Source organism: Notamacropus eugenii, chromosome 1, assembly GCF_028372415.1.
Source record: "Notamacropus eugenii isolate mMacEug1 chromosome 1, mMacEug1.pri_v2, whole genome shotgun sequence".
NCBI classification, from domain to species: domain Eukaryota; kingdom Metazoa; phylum Chordata; class Mammalia; order Diprotodontia; family Macropodidae; genus Notamacropus; species Notamacropus eugenii.
In genome coordinates this window covers 546,617,178-546,638,838 of record NC_092872.1, presented here as the reverse complement: position 1 = coordinate 546,638,838, position 21,661 = coordinate 546,617,178, and the positions used below count along the sequence as shown (strand labels likewise).

General features: G+C 35.1%; 1 protein-coding gene across 1 annotated transcript; it reads right to left on the bottom strand.

Moving 5' to 3' along the window:
- Positions 1 to 14,491: 14,491 nt before the first annotated feature.
- LOC140520333 (olfactory receptor 2AG1-like) lies at positions 14,492 to 15,436 on the bottom strand. Its single transcript, XM_072634217.1, has one exon. The coding sequence runs from the start codon at positions 15,434 to 15,436 to the stop codon at positions 14,492 to 14,494; it is 945 nt and encodes a 314-aa protein (XP_072490318.1).
- Positions 15,437 to 21,661: the final 6,225 nt, after the last annotated feature.

Sequence of the window (21,661 nt, the reverse complement as noted above, 5' to 3'; positions counted from 1 at the left end):
AAAGTGGTTTAAGCCAGTTTCTCTCAAAACTGGTTCAAATCATCATAACTCAGTTCAATGCAGGTTAAATTGGTTCAAACCAATTTAAGACCATTAAGGCCAGTTTAAACTGGTTTAAAACAGTCAAGACCAATTCATATCAGGCAAAACTAGTTTAAACTATCAAAAAGTATATTCAAACCAGTAAAAACTTACCAACAGTTGTTCAGGCCAACTCCAACCAAGTTAGCACTGCTGAGGCTAGTTCAATTTTTCTGTGAATCAAAGTTTCTTCAACTTTTCTTCTAAAATGACCTCTGAACTTAAACTATACTGAACTATGTGAAGATTCTGGAATTTCAGACATGGAGTTAGAAAGACAAGTTCAGATTCTGTCAGACACTAGTGATTTTAGGCAAGTCATGAAGCCCCCATTTACCTCAGTTTCCGCAATTGTATAATGGTGATAATTATAGTACTTAACTTTCAGGGTTGTTGTGAGAATGAAATGAGATAATATTTGTAGGGCACTTAGCAAATAGTAGGAAATATAACAGCTTTTATTCCTGTTAATTATTATTATTTGTTATCAATACTTTATATTGTTTTTTCTTTTTTACTTTTATTCATTTTTAGTTTTCAATATTCATTTCTACAAAATTTTGAGTTTCAAATTTTCTCCCCATCTCTCCCCTCTCCCCACCTCATAATACCTTGCATTCTGATTAACCCTTACCTCAATATGCCCTCCCTTCTATCACACCCCTCCCTTCCCTTATCCCTTTCTTCTCTCTTTCCTTGTAGGGCAAGAGAGATTTCTATACCCCATTACCTGTGTTTTTCATTTCCCAGTTGTATGCAAAAACAATTCTCAACATTCGTTCCTAATACTTTAAATTCCAACTTGTTTCCCTTCTTCCCTCCCCACCCACCCCCACTGAGGAAGTAGCCAATTCAATATTGGCTGTACAAGTGTAGTTTTGAGAAAGACTTCCATAATAGTCATGTCGTATAAGACTAACTACATTTCTCTCCATCCTATCCTGCCTCCATTTATTCCACCTTGTCCCTCCCCATGTGTTAACTTCTGATTACTCCCTTCTCTTCTTTGCCCTCCCTTCTATCATCCCCCTCACCTCACTTGTCCCCTTCTCCCCTACCCTACTGTAGTGCAAGATACACTTTCATACCAAGCTGAGTGAGCATGTCATTCCCTGAAGACAAATGTGAAGAGAGTAAACTTCCCTTTTTCCTTCGCACATCCTTCCCTTTTTCCTCCACTGAAGGAGCATTTTCTTCCCTCCTTATGTGTGATATGTTCCATTTCTTTGTCCTCCCAATATATTCCTCTTTCTCTTCTCAATTTTATTTTATTTTTTTAGGTATCATTCCTTCCTATTCAACTCACCCTGTGTTCTCTGTCTACATATGTGTGTGTGTGTGTGTGTGTGTGTGTGTGTGTGTGTGTGTGTGTGTGTGTGTGTAATCCCTCCAACTACTCAAGTACAGAAAAAAGTCTCAGGATTTACAAATATTATCTTTCCATGTAGGAATATAAACACTTCAACTTTTGTAAGTCCCTTATGATTTCTCTTTCCTGTTTCCTTTTCGTGCTTCTTGTGTTTGAAAGCCAAACTTTCTATTCATTTCTGGCCTTTTAATTATGAATGCTTGAAAGTCCTCTATATCACTGAATGACCATTTTTACCCCTGAAGTATTATACTCAATTTTGCTGGTTAGTTGATTCTTGGTTTTAATCCCAGTTCCTTTGACTTCTGAAATATCACATTCCAAGCCCTTCAATCCCTTAATGTAGAAGCTGCAAGATCCTGTGTTATCCTGATTGTATTTCCACAGTACTCCAACTGTTTCTTTCTGGCTACTTGCAATATTTTCTTTTTGACTTGGGACCTCTCAAATTTGGCTACAATATTCCTAGGAGTTTCTCTTTTCAGATATCTTTCAGGAGGTCCTCTGTGGATACTTTCAATATTTATTTTGCCCTTTTGTTCTAGAATATCAGGGCAGTTTTCCTTGATAATTTCATGAAAGATGAAGTCAGGGCTCTTTTTTGGTCATGGCTGTTATGTAGTCCAATAGTTTTTAAAATATCTCTCCTGGATTTATTTTCCAGGTCAGATGTTTTTCTAATGAGATGTTTCACATTATCTTCTATTTATTCATTCTTTTGGTTTTGTTTTGTAACTTCTTGATTTCTAATGAAATCATTAGCTTCCATCTGTTTTATTCTAATTTTTATAGATCTATTTTCTTCAGTGAGCTTCTGAACCTCCTTTTGCATTTGGCCAGTACATTGTTTTAAATGTTAAAATGAAACACCAAAGTTACCCCAAAATAGAAGGAAGGTTGAAGCCAATGCTCTAAATGGGCAACTGTTTAGAAATCACCTATATTAATGTAATTTATGATTTTGTTTCTCTCCATTAATTTTTTTTTCTGGTTTTCTTTTATGTTGTGAAAGAGTAACCATATTTTCCTCTGTCCTATTCTCCTTTTCATTTATTCCATTCTCTCTTTTGACCTGTCCTCCCACAATAATGTTTGTTTCTGATTATCCCTTTCCCTAATTTGCTGTCATTCTCCTATCCCCTTCCCCCTTACCTTCTGGCAAAGGAAAATAGATTTCCACATCCAATTGAGTGTTATTACTTTCATCAGCCAAATTCCATGAGAGTAAGTCTCAATTTCCTTTCATCTCCACCCCTCTTCCCCTCCATCACAGAAGTTCTTTCTTCCCTCTTGTAAGTGAGATGATTTGCTAAATTCTTCCCCTCCCCTTCTCTTACTCCTAGTACATTCTACTCAGCAGTAAATTTTGATTCTTTTAGGTATTCTCCCTTCATATTCCTCTCTCTCTCTCTCTCTCTCTCTCTCTCTCTCTCTCTCTCTCTCTCTCTCTCCATATATATATATATATATATATATATACACACACACACACAAACTCACACATACACAAACCTATGTAAACACACATACACCTATGTACATAGACATAACTACACATATATAATATGCACATGCATACTTACACATACACACACACACACACACACACACACATATATGTATATATGATCCCTGTAACTCCCCTAATACTTAAAAAGGTGATGAATTACAAATAACATCTATCTATGTAGGAATGCAAACAATTCAACTTTAATAAGTTCATTAAGTCTTCTCTTTCCTGTTTACCTTTTGATGTTTCTCTTGATTCAGGTATTTGAAAGTCAAATTTGTTCTTCAGCTCTGGTATTTTCAACAGGATGCTTGGAAGTCCTCTATTTCATTGAAATTCCACTGTTTTCCCTGAAGCATTATACTCAATTTTGCTGGGTAGGTGATTCTTGGTTTTAATCCTATGTCCTTTGATCTCTGAAATATCATATTCTAAGTCCTTTTTTCCCCTTAGAGTAGAAGCTGCTAAATCCTCAATTATCCTGATTGTATTTCCACAATACTTTAATTATTCGTTTCTGGCTGCTTGTAATATTTTCTCCTTAACCTGGGAACTCTGGAATTTGGCTATGATATTCTAGGAGTTTTCCTTTTGGGATCTCTTTCAGGAAGTGATTGGTAAATTTTTTCCATTTCTATTTTGCTCTATGGTTCTGAAATATCAGACAAGTTTTCCTTGATAATTTCTTGGAAGATGATGTCTAGGCTCTTTTTTTGATCATGGTTTTCAGATAGACCAATAATTTTAAAATTAACTCTCCTCTATCCATTTTCCAGGGCAGTTGTCTTTCCAGTGAGATATTTCATATTGTGGGCTATTTTTCTTTCTTTTGGTTTTATTTTACAATTTCTTGGTTTATCATAAAGTCACTAGCTTTGCTCTGCTCCATTCTAATTTTTAAAAAACTATTTTCTTCAGTGGGCTTTTGAAACTCCTTTTCCATTTGGCCTTCTTTTTAAAGCATTCTTCTTATTAGCTTTTTAGACATCTTTTGCCATTTGGGTTAGTCTATTTTTACAGGTGTTATTTTCTTCAGCCTTTTTGGGGATACGCTTTAGCAAGCTATTGACTCACTTTTTATGATTTTCTCACATTGTTCTTCCTCTTCCCAAGTTTTCTTCCATCTATCTTGCTTGATTTTCAAAATCTTTTGGCCTGAGACCACTGAACATTTTCTTTTGGATTCTTTGGATGTGGAAACCTTGACCTTGATGTCTTCCTCTGATTGTCTACTTTGCTCTTCCTCTTCTGAAAAGATGGAAGAAAATATCTTTTCACCAAGAAAGTAACTTATAGTCTTATTTTTTCTCAGTCAATTACTTGAAATTTGAGTCCTTTGTGGAGTGCAGGGCATACTGCCCTAGACTTCAGAGGTTTTGGTGAGTTGTTCTCTGAGATATATCTGGGGACCTGTAAATTCTCAGTTTCTCCAAGGTGGTACAATTAAGGGAGAAGAGCTTACTCTTCTCCTGGCCTGTGAGCAAGAAAACGTACTCTTTTCTCCCCTGGAACAGTGAGTTGAATCCCCTCTCCACAGTTGCCATGAGGTCTGCCATGTGAGCACTCCTCCTCATCCCAGGACTACCACTCAGGACTGAGACCCACATCAGCTTCTCAATTCTTCCAGGATGTTTAGGCTGAGGGCTTCAGAAGTGGATGCTCCTGCCTCAGTGGCTTCTAGAACCCTGGTACTGTGGCTGTTGCCTGACTCCTCTTCTTTCTCATCCAGGTGAAAGAGTTTTCTTACTGACCTTTGAAGCTGTCTTTGGTGTTGGTGGGTTGAGAAATATGGTAACTGCAGCAGCTTCCTGTGATTCTATGCCTTGAACTTTGATCTAGTCCTGTCTGTGCTCCTCTCTGAGCCCAGTGTAATAGATCCTTTCTGTCAGTCTTGTAGGCTGTCTTTGGCTGGAAATCTCTTTCATTCTGTCATTTTGTGCCTTCTGCTGCTGTAGAATTTGTTTAGAGTCATTTCTACAGGTATTTTTTGGGCTACGAATTTACCAACTTTTGAGAAGAAAGTGACATATAACAGGACTAGAAGTAGGAGAGATGCAAAAAGAGTGCTAAAGAAGGATCTTTCCACATTTGGGTTTTTTTGTGTGTTCTAGGAAGAATGAAAACACTAAGAGCTATATTCCTGAGGTGGTAAATCTGCTGTCTCATCAGCTGCAGCCTCTTTAGATTGGATCTCAGCTTAGTTCACATGGCATTGTTTGATTTCCTGAGATGACATCATGGACCAGTGTTAGAGTCCTTAATGAGTCCCAGAGAGGACATTTCTTGACTTAATTTGCAAGACTCTCTTACCTGCTTACAAACAAGGGAGCAACTTTGGTGTCCTAAGGGTTTTTATTTTTGGTGTTCTACTATCACTACCATATAACTTAAATGTTTTTCCCTCTACCTCTCCTCTCCCTCCCCATTTCCTTTCAGAGATGGCATACAATTTTATATAGGATCTACGCATACATTCTTATTAAATACATTTCCCCTATGTTCGTGCTGTGTAGAAAAATTAAAATGAATGGAAGAATCATACAACAAACCAAAATATAATACAAAAGAAAATTATCTGCTAGATTCTGCCATTAAATTCCATAGTTTTTTCTCTGTATGTGGAAGGGACTTTATCTTTAAAGACCACTGGGTATTTTTTTAAGTCCTTGTATTGCAATGAAGTTCCAAGCCTACCAGAAAAAGCTCTCCACACTGTGGTCATTGTTGTGCACAAAGTTCTCCTGATTCTGCTCCTTTTGCTCAGCATCAGATCATATAAGTCTTTCCAGGCCTCTCTAAAGATTTCCTTTTCATCATTTCTTGTAGCGCAATAGTATTCCATTACATTCATATACCATAATTTATTCAGCATTTACCAATTGATGGGCATTTCCTTGATTTCCAGTTTTTGGTCACCACAAAGAGTACTGTTATAAACATTTTTGTACATGTGGGACCCTTTCCTCTTTTTACGATCTCTTGGGGGTATAGTCCTAGAAACAATACTGCTGAGTCAAAAGGCATGCATGCTTTTGTAGCCCTTTGATCATAGTTCCAAATTGCTCTCCCCAATGGTTAGATCAGCCCACAGCTCCACCAATAATGAATGAGTGTTCCAACTCTCCCACATCCTCTCCACCATTTATCATCTTCCTGTTCTGTTCTGTTAGTCAATCTGATGGGTATGATGGGGTACCTCAGAGTTGTTTTGATGTGCATCTTTCTAATCAATAGTGATTTAGGGCATTTTTCATATGGCTATAGATATCTTTGATTTCTTCCTGTGAAAACTGCCTGTTCATATCCTTTGAGCATTTATCAATTGTGTAGTGACTTGTACTCTTGTACATTTGACTCAGTTCCCTTATGTATTTTAGAAATGAAGCCTTTATCACGGACACTAACTGCAAAAATTCCATCCCAGTTTTCTGCATCCCTCCAAATCTTGGATGCATTAGGTTTGGTTGTGCAAAAACTTTACAGTTTAATGTAATCAAAATTATCCATCTTTCACATCATAATGCTTTTTATCTCTTCTTTAGTCAGAAATTCTTCCCTTCTCCATGAATCTGATAAATACACTATTCCTTGCTCCACCAATTTGTCCATAGCATCAATCTTTATAACTAGATTATGTACCCATTTGGAATTTATTCTTGCATACAGTGTCAGACATTGGTCTATGCCTAGTTTCTGCCACACTGTTATCCAATTTTCCCAGCAATTTTTGTCAAACAATGAGTTCTTATCCCAGAAGCTAGGGTACTTGGGTTTATCAAACAGTAGATTGCTATATTCATTGTCTTGAGTACCTAGCATATTACACTTGTCTAAACTTCTATTTCTTAGCCAGTACCAAGTGGTTTCAATAATTGCTACTTTATAATACATTTTGAGATCTGGTAGAGCTAGGCCCCATTCCCTAGCATTTCTTTTCATTAGTTCCCTTGCTATTCTAGACCTTTTGTTCTTCCAGATGAATTTTGATATTATTTTTTCCAGCTCTAGAAAATAATTGTCAGATTGTTTGATTTGTATGGCACTAAATAAATAAATTAATTTAGGTGGAATTGTAATTTTTATTATATTGGCTCGGCCTACTCACGAACAACTGACATTTTTCCACTTACTTACATCTGACTTTATTTGTGTGAGAAGTGTCTTGTAATTATTTGTTTCGGCAGATTGACTCCCAAATATTTTATGATGTTTACCCTAGCTTTAAATGGGATTTCTCTTTCTATCTCTTGCTGTTGAGCTTTGTGAGTAACATATGGAAATGCAGAAGATTTGTGTTGGTTTATTTTTTAACCTGTAAGTTTACCATGGTTGTTTATTATTTCAAGTAGTTTTTTGCTTGAATGTATGGGTTTCTCTAAGTATATCATCATATCACCTGGAAAGAGTCATAACTTAGTTTCTTCTTTGTTTATTCTAATTCCTTGAATTTCTTTATCTTCTCTAATCACTAAAACTAACATTTCTAGTACCATATTCAATTGCAGTGGTGATAATGTACATCATTTATTCAGCCCTGATCTTATTATTGGAAATGCATTGAGCACATCTCCATTTCACATAATGCTTGCTGATGGTTTTAGACAGATACTGCTTATTATTTTATGACAAGTTCCCTGTATTCCTATGCTTTCCAGAGTTTTCAAAAGGAATGGGTGGTATACTTTGTCAAAAGCTTTTTCTACATCTATTGAGATAATCATGTGATTTCCATTAGGTTTTTGTTGATATGATCAACAATGCTAATAGTTTTCCTAATGTTGAATCAGACCTTCATTCCTGGTATGAATCCCACGTGATGATAATGTTTTATTCTAATGACATTTTCTTGTTTTGTTTTTGCTAAAATCTTATTTAAAAATTTAGCATCTATGTTTATTTGAGAAATTGGTCTATGATTTTCTTTCTCTGTTTTGTCTCTCCCTGGTTTAGGTATTAAAACCATATTTGTATCATAAAAAGAATTTGGGAGGACTCCTTCTTCCCCAGTTTTCCCAAATAATCTACATAGTATTAGAATGAACCGTTCTTTAAATGTTTGATAAAATTCACTTAGAAATCAAACCGGCCCTGGAGATTTTTTCCCAGGGAGTTCATTGATGGTTTATTCAATTTGATTTTCTGAGATATTGTTGTTTAAGTATTCAACTTCCCCTTCTGTTAATCTGGGCCATTTATATTTTTAAAAATAATCATCCATCTCATTTAGGTTGTCGAATTTATGGGCATAAGGTTGGATGAAGTAATTTCTAATAATTGCTTTAATTTCCTCCTCATTGGTGGTGAGTTCACCCCTTTCATTTTGATATTTGTATTTTGGTTTTCCTCTTTTTAATCAAATTGACCAGAGGTTTATCAGTTTTATATGTTTTTTTCATAAAACCAACTCTTTGTTTTACTTATTTGCTCAATAATTTTCTTAAATTCAATTTTATTAATCTCTCCTTTGGTTTTCAGTATTTCCTGTTTGCTATTTTCTGAGTGATTTTCAATTTGTACTTTTTCAAGGTTTTTCAGTTGCATGCCCAATTTATTGATCTCCTCTTTCTCTATTTTATTCCTGTGGGCATTCAAAGATATAAAGTATCCCCTAAGAACTGCTTTTGCAATGTCCCATAAGATTTGGTAGGTTTTCTCATTATTGTCATTCTCTTGGATGAAATTGTTGATTGTTTCTATGATTTGTTGTTTAACCCACTCATTCTTTAGGATTAAATTATTTAGTTTCCATTTTATTTTTGGTCTATCTTTCCATGGCCTTTTATTACTTATGATTTTTAATGTACTGTGATCTGAGAAAAATTCATTGACTATCTCTTCCTTTCCACACTGGATTGTGAGGTTTTTATGCCCTAGTACATGGTCAATTTTTGTATATGTGCCGTATACCACTGAGAAAAAAGTATATTCCTTTCTATACCCATTCAATTTTCTTCAGATATCTATGACATCTACTTTATTCAGAATTTTATTCACCTCCTTTACTTTTTTCTTGTTTATTTTAAGATTAGATTTATGAGTTTCAGAGAGGGGGAGGTTGAGATCCCCCACTAATACAGTTTTGCTGTCTATTTCTTCCTGTAGCTCTCTTCACTTCTCCTCTAAGAATCTGGTTGCTGTACCTCTTAGAAAATATATGTTTAGTAATGATATTGCTTCATTTTATATGGTGCCTTTTAGCAGGATATAGTTTCCTTCCTTATCTCTTTTGATTAGATTGATTTCTGCTTTTGCTTTGTCTCAGATAAGGATCTCTACCCCTGCTTTTCTTACATCAGCTGAAGCACAATATATTCTGCTCCAACCTTTTACCTTTACCCAGTGTGTATCCCCCCATTTCAAATGTGTTTCCTGTAAACAACATATTTTTGGATTATGGCTTTTAATCCATTCTGCTATCCATCTCTGTTTTATGGGAGAATTTATCCCATTCACATTCAGTTATGATTATGATCTGTGTCTTTCCTTCCATCCTCTTTCCCAATACTTGATCTTTGAGTTCTCCCTTTCCCTCCACAATAGAGTTTTAGTTTTTTTACCACCACCTCTGCAGTCTTTATTTCCTTCTTTCAGGCTCCCTCCCTTTTACTGCCCTTTATGCTTATTATTTCTTCCCTCCCTTTTAGCCTCCCCTCCCCTTTATTTCCTCCTTCCCCTCCTACTGCCTATAGAGCTTATTGGATTTATATACTTAATTAAGTTTGTTGTTCCCTCCTTCAACCAAATCAGATAAGAGTACCTCTCAAACACTGCTCATATCCCTCCACACTTTCCCTCTACTGAAATATAATTTTTTTTCTTCTTCTTGTGATGTAATTTACTATTTTCTACTTCCTCCTTTTGACATCTCCTGTTACAATACTTTCTCATGCTTAAATCACATTTTTATTGTCACATAATTTACTTTATATACATTTCCTCTATCTCTGTATATCCCTTTTATATTTCATAAGAGATGCACAACTCTCAAGATTAAGGAGTATCATCTTCCCTTACAGGGAGCTGAACAGTTTGCCCAAGTTAAGTAACACATTTTCTTTTCCCCTATTTACCTTTTCATGCCTCTCTTCATACCTGTGTTTGAAGATCAAATTTTCTATTGAGTTCTGACCTTTCTGTCAGGAAGGTCTGGAAATCCCTTATTTCATTCAATGTCCATCTCCTTGCTCAAAATGTTATGCTGAACTTTGCTGTGTAATTGATCCTTGGCTGTAGTCCCAGCTCCTTTGACTTGCAAAATAACATACTCCTATTAATTTGATCTTTCAAAGTAGAACTGACTGTAGCTCCTCGATATTTGAATGGTTTCTTTCTGTTTGCCTATAGTATTTTCACCTTCACTTGATAGTTCTGGAATTTGGCAACAATATTTCTTGGTGTTTTTAGTTTGGGATCCCTTTTGGGAAATGAATGATAGATTCTTTCGATGACTATTTTACTCTCTGGATCTAGGACTTCTGGGCAGTTCTCCTTGACAATTTTTTAGAAGATATTGTCTAGACTCTTTTTTTCATTATGGTTTTCTGGTAGGCCAATAATTCTTAACTTTTCTCTCCTGGATCTATTTTCCAGGTCAATTGTTTTTCTAATTAAATACTTAACATTTTCTTCTATCTTTTCATTCTTTAGATTTTGTTTGACTGATTCTTGATGTCTCATAGAGTCATTAGCTTCTTCTAGTCCAGTTCTAATTTTCATCAACTTGTTTTCTTCTGTTAACTTTTGCATCTCCTTTTCCATCCATCCAATTATTCCTTTTAAGGAATACTATTCTCCAGTTAGTTTTTGTACTTCTTTTTCCATGTGTCCAGTTTTCCCAATTAGGTTTTGTGCTTCCTTTTCTATTTGTCTGATTTTCCCAGTTAGGTTTTGTGCTTCCTTTTCCATTAGTTTAATTTTCCTTTTTAAAGAACTGTTCCCTTCAGTGAATTCTTTTTTTATACCCAACATCATAGGCCATTTTTTCTTCTATTTACCCCTTCAGCTCTTCCAGGCATGGTCTTTGTGCATGTGAGCAGTTCAGAGCCCCTTCTGAAGTTTCACATGAGAGTACAGTCTCAATGTTGACCTTTTTGGTATTCATGTTTTGGTCCTTGACACCATAAAAAGGTTCTATGATCTTTTCCTTCCTCCTTTGCTTCTTGCTCATGATGGTGACTCTTTGTGTGTTGCTGCCTCTGATTCTTTCAGCTAAACTGTGAAGAAGCTGGTGCTGAGCTGGTTGGTGTGAGAAAGCAAAAGAAGATAAATTCTGTTTGTGTTTCCCCAGATTAGCCCTGGAGTTAGCTTTTTAAAGTGTGGGGGATGGGTGGTCTTGTCATGGGAGTTCCCCTCAGCTGAGCTAGAGCAAAGGTAAGCTCAGAGTTGGTGATTTTTGATGTTGCAGTGCTTAAGCATACCTGGATCCTAGTGTGAGGCTCCACTCCCATGGAGCGATGGCTGTCTGGGATACCTCAGTCCTCTGCCATAGTAAGAGGAATCCTCCAAAGAGAATATGAATTGCTCACAAGCCCGACGACCATTCTTGGAAGAAAAAAGCCAAGTTAGTGATTTAGAAGAAAAATTGTCCAATGATTTTAAAAATACAATTGATAAAATGAAAAAAAAAATATCACTGAAGAAAACTCCTTCTTAAAAATGAAAATTGGCCAAATGGATAAGGAAGCACAAGACCTAAGTGGGAAAACTGGACAAATAGAAAAGAGAGTACAAAACCTAACTGTAGAAAATAACTCCTTAAAAGGAACAATTGGTCAAATAGAAAAGGAGGTGCAAAAGTTAACTGAAGAAAACAGTATATTACAAGTATAATTGGGCAAGTAGAAGCCAATGAATCTATGAGACATCAAGAATCAGTCAAACAAAATCTAAAGAATAAAAAAGTAGAAGAAAACATAAAATTACATATCAGAAAAACAACTGACCCAAAAAAGAGAACCAGGAAAGAAAAATATAAGAATTATTGGTGTACTACAAAGCCATGATGGAGAAAAGAACCTGGATAATATCTTTCAAGAAATCATCAAGGAAAACTCCTCTGGGGTCCTAGATACAGAGGACAAAATAGTCATTGAAAGAAACCAGCAATCCCTTCCTGAAAAATATACCAAATTGAAAACATCAAGGAATATAGTTGCCAAATTTTGGAACTATCAAATAAAGGAGAAAATACTGCAAGAAGCCTGGAAGAAACATTTCAAATACTGAAGAACTACAGTCAGAATCACACAAGACCTTGCTGCTTCTACATTAAAAGATCAGAGTAATTGGAGCATGATATACTGTAAGAGAAAGGACCTCAGACTGTAATCAAGGATCAAATTACCTAGAAAAAAATGAGCATAAAATTTCATGCAAGGAAATAGACATGCAATGAAATAAGGGATTTTCACATCTTTCTTATGAAAAGGCCAGAGCTGAAAAGAAAATTTCATCTTCAAATTGAAGACTCAGGAAAGGCATAGAAAGGTAAAAACAAACAAACAAACAAACAAACAAACAAACAAACAATAAAACAACAATAGGAGCAAAACCCACTTGTTATTCAATGTGGGCAAACTTTTTACTTTCCTATATTGGAGGATGATACTTGTTAATGTTGAGAATTGCATATTTGTTACAACATTTAAAAGGGATTCACATAGATAGGGGAGTGGGTATACATTAACTGAAGTGATGATAAAAGGGCTATTAAAGGTTCAAAGAGATTGAATGGAAGAAGATAAATGGAAGAAGCAGAAATGAGTTGAAAATTGCTCTCATTTTCACCTTATTAGCGAAAATGTAAAGCTTTGATAGAATGAATAAAGGACTTAATTGAAAAAGAAAAACAGCAAAAAGTGGAGAACTGGGTAGCTCTTGAATGATAGTCAGTGGTATAGGTGTGTTATTTTAAGGAGATACTTTATATTATCAATTTCTTTCACAACTCCTATCCAACCTACTTTAAGGTGCTTTAGTGGATTCAATTTGTTTTATGCCAGGCAGATGTGTTTGAGGAAAATAATAAAAATAACACTACCAAATAAAATAGACATATTATTTTTATAGTTGGCATTTGTACATTGCTTTCAGGTTTGCACAGTGCTTTACATATATAATTTAGTCATCACAGCAACCCAAGAATATAAATGTTTTTGTTATTCCCATATTACAGACAAGGAAAAAGTTCAGTGACTTTAAAGAAGACAAAGAACTAATATTGTCTGAGGCTGGATTTTAACTCAGATCTTCTTCACTTCAGATCTGCTCGTCCTTCTACTGCCCTTGAAGGACATTTTACTGACCTTGGAACAGAGGGAAAATGAGACAGGTTTGATCTACCTTACTCTAGACTCTCCGTTACAGTGGTATTCCAAAATCAGGAGCAGCAAAAAGGAGACTTGGAAACTTAAAAAGTAGTTTATGGACACACATTCTTCCAATTTCCAGCTGTGGGAAGTACTTTTACAGTGTGTAGCAAAGCTAAAGACCAGCTTCTCTAAGAAATAGAGGACTTTATATTTATTGAATATGAATAGTACCTCTCTCTAATCCCCATTATGATCCCAGGAATCTAACTTTTCCTCCTAACCCCAACTCCTGAATGTCACTGAAACAATTATCTAGGCCAAGCTTTATCTTTATAATTTGACAGATCTATACTCTACCCATCCATACCTACCCATCTTGTAGAATTCATTTTATGTCCTTCTGAAAATGTTATATAGAAGGTTTACCTGTTCGTTTAAATTTCTAGACCATGCCCAGATGCCAAAGTAACAATGTGTATAGGTTATATCTTGCTGTGACTATGTAATGGCCTATATTTTTTTGCTATTTGTATGTACCTCCTATATTTTTTGAATAGTTCTCCATTTGTAGCAGGTTGCTTCTTGTTTATGTCCAGTATTGCTCAGTGGGTAACCCTTAACTTTTTGGTTAAAATAAAACCTCATTAGCATAGTTGACAAGAAGTGAATTTCCCCCGGAAAGGATGGATTTGCCCTTTGTTGACATCTTTAAGTAGAGGCTGAATTAACTTTGGGAGAAAATATTCTACAGAGGATTCTGTTCAAATAGGTATTTGCTTAGGTGTTATTTGTGTTCTTTGAAATTCATGAAGATTGAGACAATATCATAATACTAGAGATGGACAAATTTTATTTTAGTTTTCAAAACTGGAAATATGTATTCATCAAGCTATAAGTTGCTTATTTTTACTACAATTCCTTCAAGAAATCCTAGAGTGCATTATAACATGTGAATTTTTACCTGGGCACAATTATTTCCATGAATTTGAGAAGTTAAGTATTTTTTGCCTCTCTAGAATTTCCTTTATATCGTCCCATCTGTAAATGCCTCTCACCTTCTGAATGACCTCGTGATTAGAATCCAGTAGATTTGAAAAAGGAAAAGGAAAAATTTGATTAGGGTGCCCCAGGTGATGCTCAAGTCAAACAGAAGCAAGCCTAGAGAGAAATTGTTAGCTACTACCTCTCAGCTACAAAATCAACAAAGGCCTGTTTAGGGTCCTACAATTTTGGTACTGAGGGGAATTTCCCTAGCAAATTCTTCAGGGCTCCCAGTACATCCTTGTTCCTCAGACTATAGATAAGGGGGTTCAGGGCTGGAGTAACAATGGTATAGATTACAGAGAAGATATTGTCCTGCTGAGGGCTGTGGTAGGCACTGGGCAGGACATATATCAACACCACATTTCCATAGTAGAGCCCAACTACTGTCAGATGGGATGAGCAGGTAAGGAGGGCTTTCTGTTTCCCCTGTTTTGAGGGCATGTGGAACACAGCAATCAAAACCAGTGTATAGGAGGCAAGGATAGCAGAGAGGGGGATGAGGGTCAATACCACACCCATCGTGTATACCATTAACTGGTACTTTGTGATATCACCACATGCCAGCTTCAACAAAGCAGGGATCTCACAGAAAAGATGTCTTATCTCCCGGTTTTTACAGAAAGGTAAGTGCATCGTGTATATGGTGTATACAAGGGCATTCATGAATCCCACAAGCCAGGATGTGGCTACCATGGACCAGCAAACTTTTGGTCTCATGAAGACCATATACTTCAAGGGATGTCTAATGGCTACATAACGGTCATATGACATGAAGGCCAACAGGATATCTTCAGAACTTCCAACAAGTAGTTCCAGAAACATCTGAATTCCACAACCTGAAAAAGAGATTGTGTTCTGTCCACTCAAGTAATCCACAACTGTTTTGGGAGAAATTACATTTGTAATGAGCAGATCCATAAGGGAGAGCTGGCTGAGGAAGAAGTACATAGGCACATGGAGCCTCTTGTCCATAGTAATCAACAGGATCAGGAGTCCATTGCTTATCACAGCCACCAGGAAGAGGAATGTGATTGTGGCACAAAGCAATCCAGGGTACTTACTGTCCTGGAAAATTCCAATGAGTATGAAACTATTTTCCCAGGTTGTATTCCAGAGTTCCATTGCACAGACTCCTTTTTTTCCTGAACCAAAACATAGAGGTAAGCACATAGACCCAAAAAATCCCTGAATGTTATTAATATATAAAGTTACAGGCCACTAAAATTCAGTAGGTGGTAAGTGTTTAATGTGAGATCCTTTCCATTGGTCAATTGGACTGATGGCATAAGTTACTGAGCTTACTTTTTGTTAAAAGTATTTCTTCTCTAACGATTGACAAAGATGACCACCAAATTATCTATGTAAACAGTGATGAATTAATTTAAAATACATACATATATACATATAAACCTCTCAACAGATATATTATAGAGTATAAACCCATATAATATCTGTTAAATTATTTGGAGTAATGTGATTATTCTTTTAGATTTTCTTCATAATTTTACTTAGTCTATCATTTTTAAATTATTGATTTCATTTTTAAGTTTTGTTGCTTTCTGCCTAAAGATTATTGATTTACAGATTCCACACACAGGCACACACACACACACACACACATACACATATATATACATATAATATCAATTACATGTTTGCAATTATGAAGGTTAAATTGGCAGGGATATTAGGCTAAATTTTGAAATGGAGTGATAAAGAGAAGAAAACGGAACAGATTCAATTAGGATTCTATCTGTTCCTGCCCTATAATTTTATGAATTTACATTTTTGTGTTATATCCAGTGTATTTTGTTTTTCTTTTCCTCTAAAACTCAAAAATTAGGAATTTGTCTGAGGATGGAAAAGGAAGATTGATAGTTGTGAGAGTGTGAGACATTGAATTTTAGGGTGAGAGAAAAAAACTTCCAGGACCAGTGACAGCAATATCCTTTTTGCTGATGTTTTCTCGCAAGTCTACTCATCCTACTTCATGATGACACCTGTAGTTTGAAAAGGTTGAATATCCTTGATAATGACTAGATGGACAGTACTGAGTTTCATGTTTGGTGTATGAGCAGAGAACCCTAATTCACCTAGAATATAAATCTAGAAATTCTACTTTTCTCCCTCTTGTTCTAGAGCAGTTTTTTCCATTTAACAGCTTGCTAACATCTTCGACATTTGTGACAATTATTCAAGGGATTTACACTAAAAGTTCTCCAAAGACTCTTTAGGCAGTTAATAATTAGCTAGTTTTGTTGCAAATATATTTTTCTCCTGTGACAAGTATGTGTATTTTTGAACCATTATAGGTTTATATCAGCAGTGATTCAAAATTGTTATGTTTATATTGCAACAATTTTGATTTTTTGCAAAAATTATCTCAAATTTGTCTACTTCTAACTAAATTCAACATTTCTCCTCATTTTACAACCTGTCATCAAATTGTTTCTAAACTAACCAAAAAAGTAACAGAACTTTCAAGTCCTTATTTATTTAAACAATGATAATATGTGTAGTAAACAAAATTTATAAAATATATTTCATATGAAGTTTTGTAGATAATAGTGTGAATATGAGGTCTTGATGGATTGATTTTAATTTTTACAGAATATTTCATATAATCTATTTATAATTACTTTACAAATGTTATTTTACAATTATTTACTTAAAGTGTTCAAATTACAAGTAGAGAAAATTTTTATAATTTATAAAAATAATTACATAGTGTAAATTTTAATTTATTGTTGGATAAAAATTACTGTAAACACTTAATGAATTTTTTGAGTACTATATTAAAGTATCTCATTGATTCACAACACATTTTGTTGTTATTGTTGTTGTTGTTGCAAGGGTTTGCAGAACAAAATACCTTTGCAACTACTGTTCCAGAGCATGGAGCACAGAGTAGGCATTATTTTCCTCCCAAAGGGAGTAAAACAAATGCAATATACACATGTTCTTGAACTCTTTTTTGCAGATTTATTTTATATCTGATACTTTGTGAGGAGATTTCCAGTGCTCATGAGGAGAGTAGCAGTTTTACACTGGCTTAGCAAATGAACACATTTTAATTATGTTTTATAATGTTATGAAACACTGTTTCTTTGAATATATTGTATATATATATGCATACACATACATACGTATATATATGCATATGTATATATAATATATATAGTATATATATATATGTATATATATTTTCTATGAAAGACCAATTGCATTATGCAAAATTCCTCTCACTAATTTTCAATATAATATAGCTAGGTCAAGTGAAAAAGTCAGGATTGCAGGGGTGAGGTAGAAAAGTCGAATAATTTTTAATGGATTGTTTCCATTCCATATCTACATACTTCTTGAAAACCAGCTGCCCTATAGATAGAAGAAGTGCTGAAAGAGAAAAGTGATAATCGGACTTACTATAATCCTCCACTCAGAGGTCATGTACAAACTTCAAGGCTGAATGGTTATCAAAGACACCGGTGACTAAATGGTTCTGCTTCTGTGGGCAAAATTAAGGCATATAATTGTTATAAGAGACATGGAAAGAAATATCCCTCTGTTATTGAACAATTTTCTTTGAGTTTATGGGTCAGCTTCTCTTTTATTCGGTTTACACAAAATCCAGCAAAGAATATATTTATTGGAAATGAAAAGTAGTTGAGAAGACTGCATCATTTTAATGAGAAAAAAATCAGCGGGCTCATCTGGATAAATTAAGTATTATTCAGGACACCATCCCTTCCCCAATAATCTCTCACATCAGTGTATATTTATGGTAAACAGAGTTTTTCACAACATTTGGTGTCAAGATTGTTCTAAGAAATTTAACCCCCAAACTTTAAGGAACTGGGATAACCTACTTTTGCAGTGACTTTCTGGGAGTATGGCAGGTTTGTGCTTCTATCAGTACAAATTAGGTGTTATGTATGTACATTTTATAGGTTCAAGTCTATTCTGAAAGAGAAGGTAATATTGCTAGGGGCAACTTTCAAATTTTAGTGATAAGAAAGTATTCTTTGAAAGAGTAGGAGTAAATTTATGATTCAGAAAATTGTGCATCTTTCCTTATGCTTTTCAGTGTAGATGTGGTGAGCTAATTGAGAAATTTATGCTTTGATGAAATGAAAATTTTTATTCTTCAAGTGGAAGAGATGATGATAAGGACCTGACAAATGACTGACTTTGTTGGGCATGATTTTGAGAAATTATGAGGAGATGATTATTGAAATAGAAATGATGGGAATTTGGGAGGATGAGTGACTACTGTGTCAGGAAGCTTGTGATGGAGAAGACAATAAATACCATAAATACTGTCATTTGTACTGCATATTTAAGGAGAGAAGAAAGGTTAGGTAAGATGCAATACCTTAATAATGTTAGGCAGCCAGTTGTAACAGTTGATACACTTGTTCTCTGGAATATCTGAGTTCAAATCTTGTAACATACACTTCCGGTTTTGGATGTTCACATAAATCACTTAACTCTTGTAGTCCCAGTTTCTTCATCTTCAACATAGTAATAATAAAAACAGCACCTACCTCATAGGGTTGACAAGAGGATCAAATTAGATAATATCTATTAATATAGATATAGATACATACATATATATGGCACTATGTAAACCTAAAAGTGTTATATAAATGTTAAATCTTATTATTGTGATTATTATTATGTCAAGGACTATTGACTTTAGTTCGTTGGAAACATTGCCTAGATGAAGTACATGCTCATCTTGTATGGCTAAAGTGAGGTGGGAAAGTACATCATGTAAAATGAATGTGTTGAGGAACAGGGATATTAGGGTGGTTGAGAGAGTATCAAAATGTATGTCAACTTCCCTCAGTATGAGAGAAAGCCTAAACATCAGGTACTGAACTCATTTTGGAAAGAAGGGATTTTTTTTTTCAGATTACTTGCCAATGGTTACAAGAATTTTAATTGCGTAATAGACAGATTTTGAGCTACCCTGAGAGGAGGAGAGATTACTGAGTCAGGGAAGTAAAGGAAGTGCCTGACAGTGGTAATAAGGAGCAAGGGGTGCTACCCCACTTCAACCAGTGAGGTGAGAGAATGAATGAAAATATAGCTGCTATTGGAAAGGGAGGCCAGAGGTTGTGTGTAATTAGGAAGGAGATGAGTCTCATTGAGAGCTGGAAAATGAAAAGAATGAGAAAGAAAAATCTTAAAGAAGAAGCTGATTTGTTACCTATGTAGCAGCACTCCAGAGAATATAGTAGAAAGGATGGTTTACTTTCTAGTGGAAAATTGGTAAAATGGAAAATTATGGAAAGCAGAAATATGGAATTGGACTATGGAGTTTCCAGAACAAGATTTGAAAGATAACAGGAGTGGCTGTTCAGGATGGCATGGAAAATCTTTCAATTATCAGGGAATGAGGGCAGATAGTTTAGTTTTAGGGGTGGAGTCCTTTGAAGGCTCCTGCTACTTCAGGTATAGACAAGCACTGGAAAGTGAAGGAATGGTGTTATTCCTCTTTCTCCCAAATCTGGAGATCAGGCTAGAAAACTGATGGAATGGTCTTTCTTTTCCTCTTATTAGAGTAGAAACTGTGATACAATGTAATTATGAATGATGATAAAGACAATAATGAATTTAATGTTTTAATGGATGTATGACAAAATATGGTGGTAGAAATCAAGGATAAGGAAAATTAGTGTGAAATAGTATTATGAAAGAGAGTAAAATGGAGTTCATTCTATCTACATATGGTTTACTAGGTGGCATAATGGTTATAACCCTAGGCTCAGAGGAAAGAAGAACTGAATATGAATTCTACCTCACAGATTTATTGTAGTCTTGAGTAAGTCATTCAACCTCTCTCTGCCTCATTTCTTTATCTATTAATTGATCATTCAATTTCCTTTCATGCCTGACTCTGTTTCATGGAACACATAGTGGAGTACTTTGCTTTTCCTTCTTCAGTGCATTTTACAGATGAGTAAACTGAGACAAACAGGGGTGAATGACCTCCCAGGGTAACACACATAGTAAATGACTAATACCAGACTCGAACTCAGGTCTTCCTGACTCCAGGCCTCACACTTTGTCCACTGTGCAACCTAATTGCTTCCTCATGTGTAGAGTGAAGATAATAATATCACGTACCTCACATGGTGATAGTGAGGATAAAATGTATTAAATATGTAAAGTGCTTTGAATGCATTAAAAAAGTCAAATAAACAGAAGTTGTTCTTTGTCCAGTTAATATCTATGTTTATTCTATTGTAATTCAATTACTTACTACTTTGACTTTGCCCTTATGTTACAGTACTATTGTAATATTTGGTTTCTAAACTATTGCTTTGCTTCCAGTTGGATTATCTTATCCTAATTTCAATACTCAAGAGCTAGTAGGTAACATGGAAAGAGGGAACCCTACTTACTCTCTGTGTGACCTAGAGAAAATTATGTAATTTCTATGGTCCTGAGTTTCTTCATGTTTAAAATTAAGGTTGAGCTCTAAATCTATGATCTTAATGCTAAAGTAGTTCATTTATTCTGAGACACCTCACATATTTATCCAAACTTCATTTGGGAATATATTCACTTCTAAGGCAAAAAGGAATTTATATGTGATTATCATATTCATAGTTTTTCCTTTCTCCTGACCTTCCATACTCTACCATGAAAATGATATTAGGAGGAGGTGAAAGACAAAATGAAGGATATCTTTGTGGAAATAGAAATGTCCTAGAACTTGTCTTTGATTTTCTCTTTGGAGTGGGAGAGGGGTTGTTTGGAACACAGGGAGATTGGGAAAGTGCCTTTACAGAAACTGGAATATATTTAATGGGAATAGAGTGTTATAGATAGTGTAATAGAGTATGTCCCCGAAAGTCATCTGGGGGACTTCAGAAGCCATCAAAGAGTATTCTTTTTCAGATTTTCCTGAGATAGAAAACCATTAATATCAATAGTGGACCAATTGTGACTTCTACACATAATCAGGAAAAACAAAAGCAAAGTCTTGGAGCAAGTGACAGTCCAAGTAGAAGCTAACGACAGAATTCTGAGGCCTCTGGGAGTATCATCTACTTTTGTAGTAACGTTCAGCAGCAGGCTTCAGAAAATTAAGATTAAAAAACTAAAACCCTTCCCTTACTTTCCTTTTCCATCTTTTTTTTTAACTGTTCATATTTTACTTTTGGTCAGTTTACTGGCTGAAATTGGACTTTCCTATTGCACAAACACAGCAGGCTTCTCTTGGGAAAAATTACAACTGCAAAGCCTTAATTATCTAGTGTAAATTGTGAGATATAAGAAGACAATCTCTTGGAGATCCTCCTGACTATTAGTTAACACTTGAAGCAGTTTTGGGGG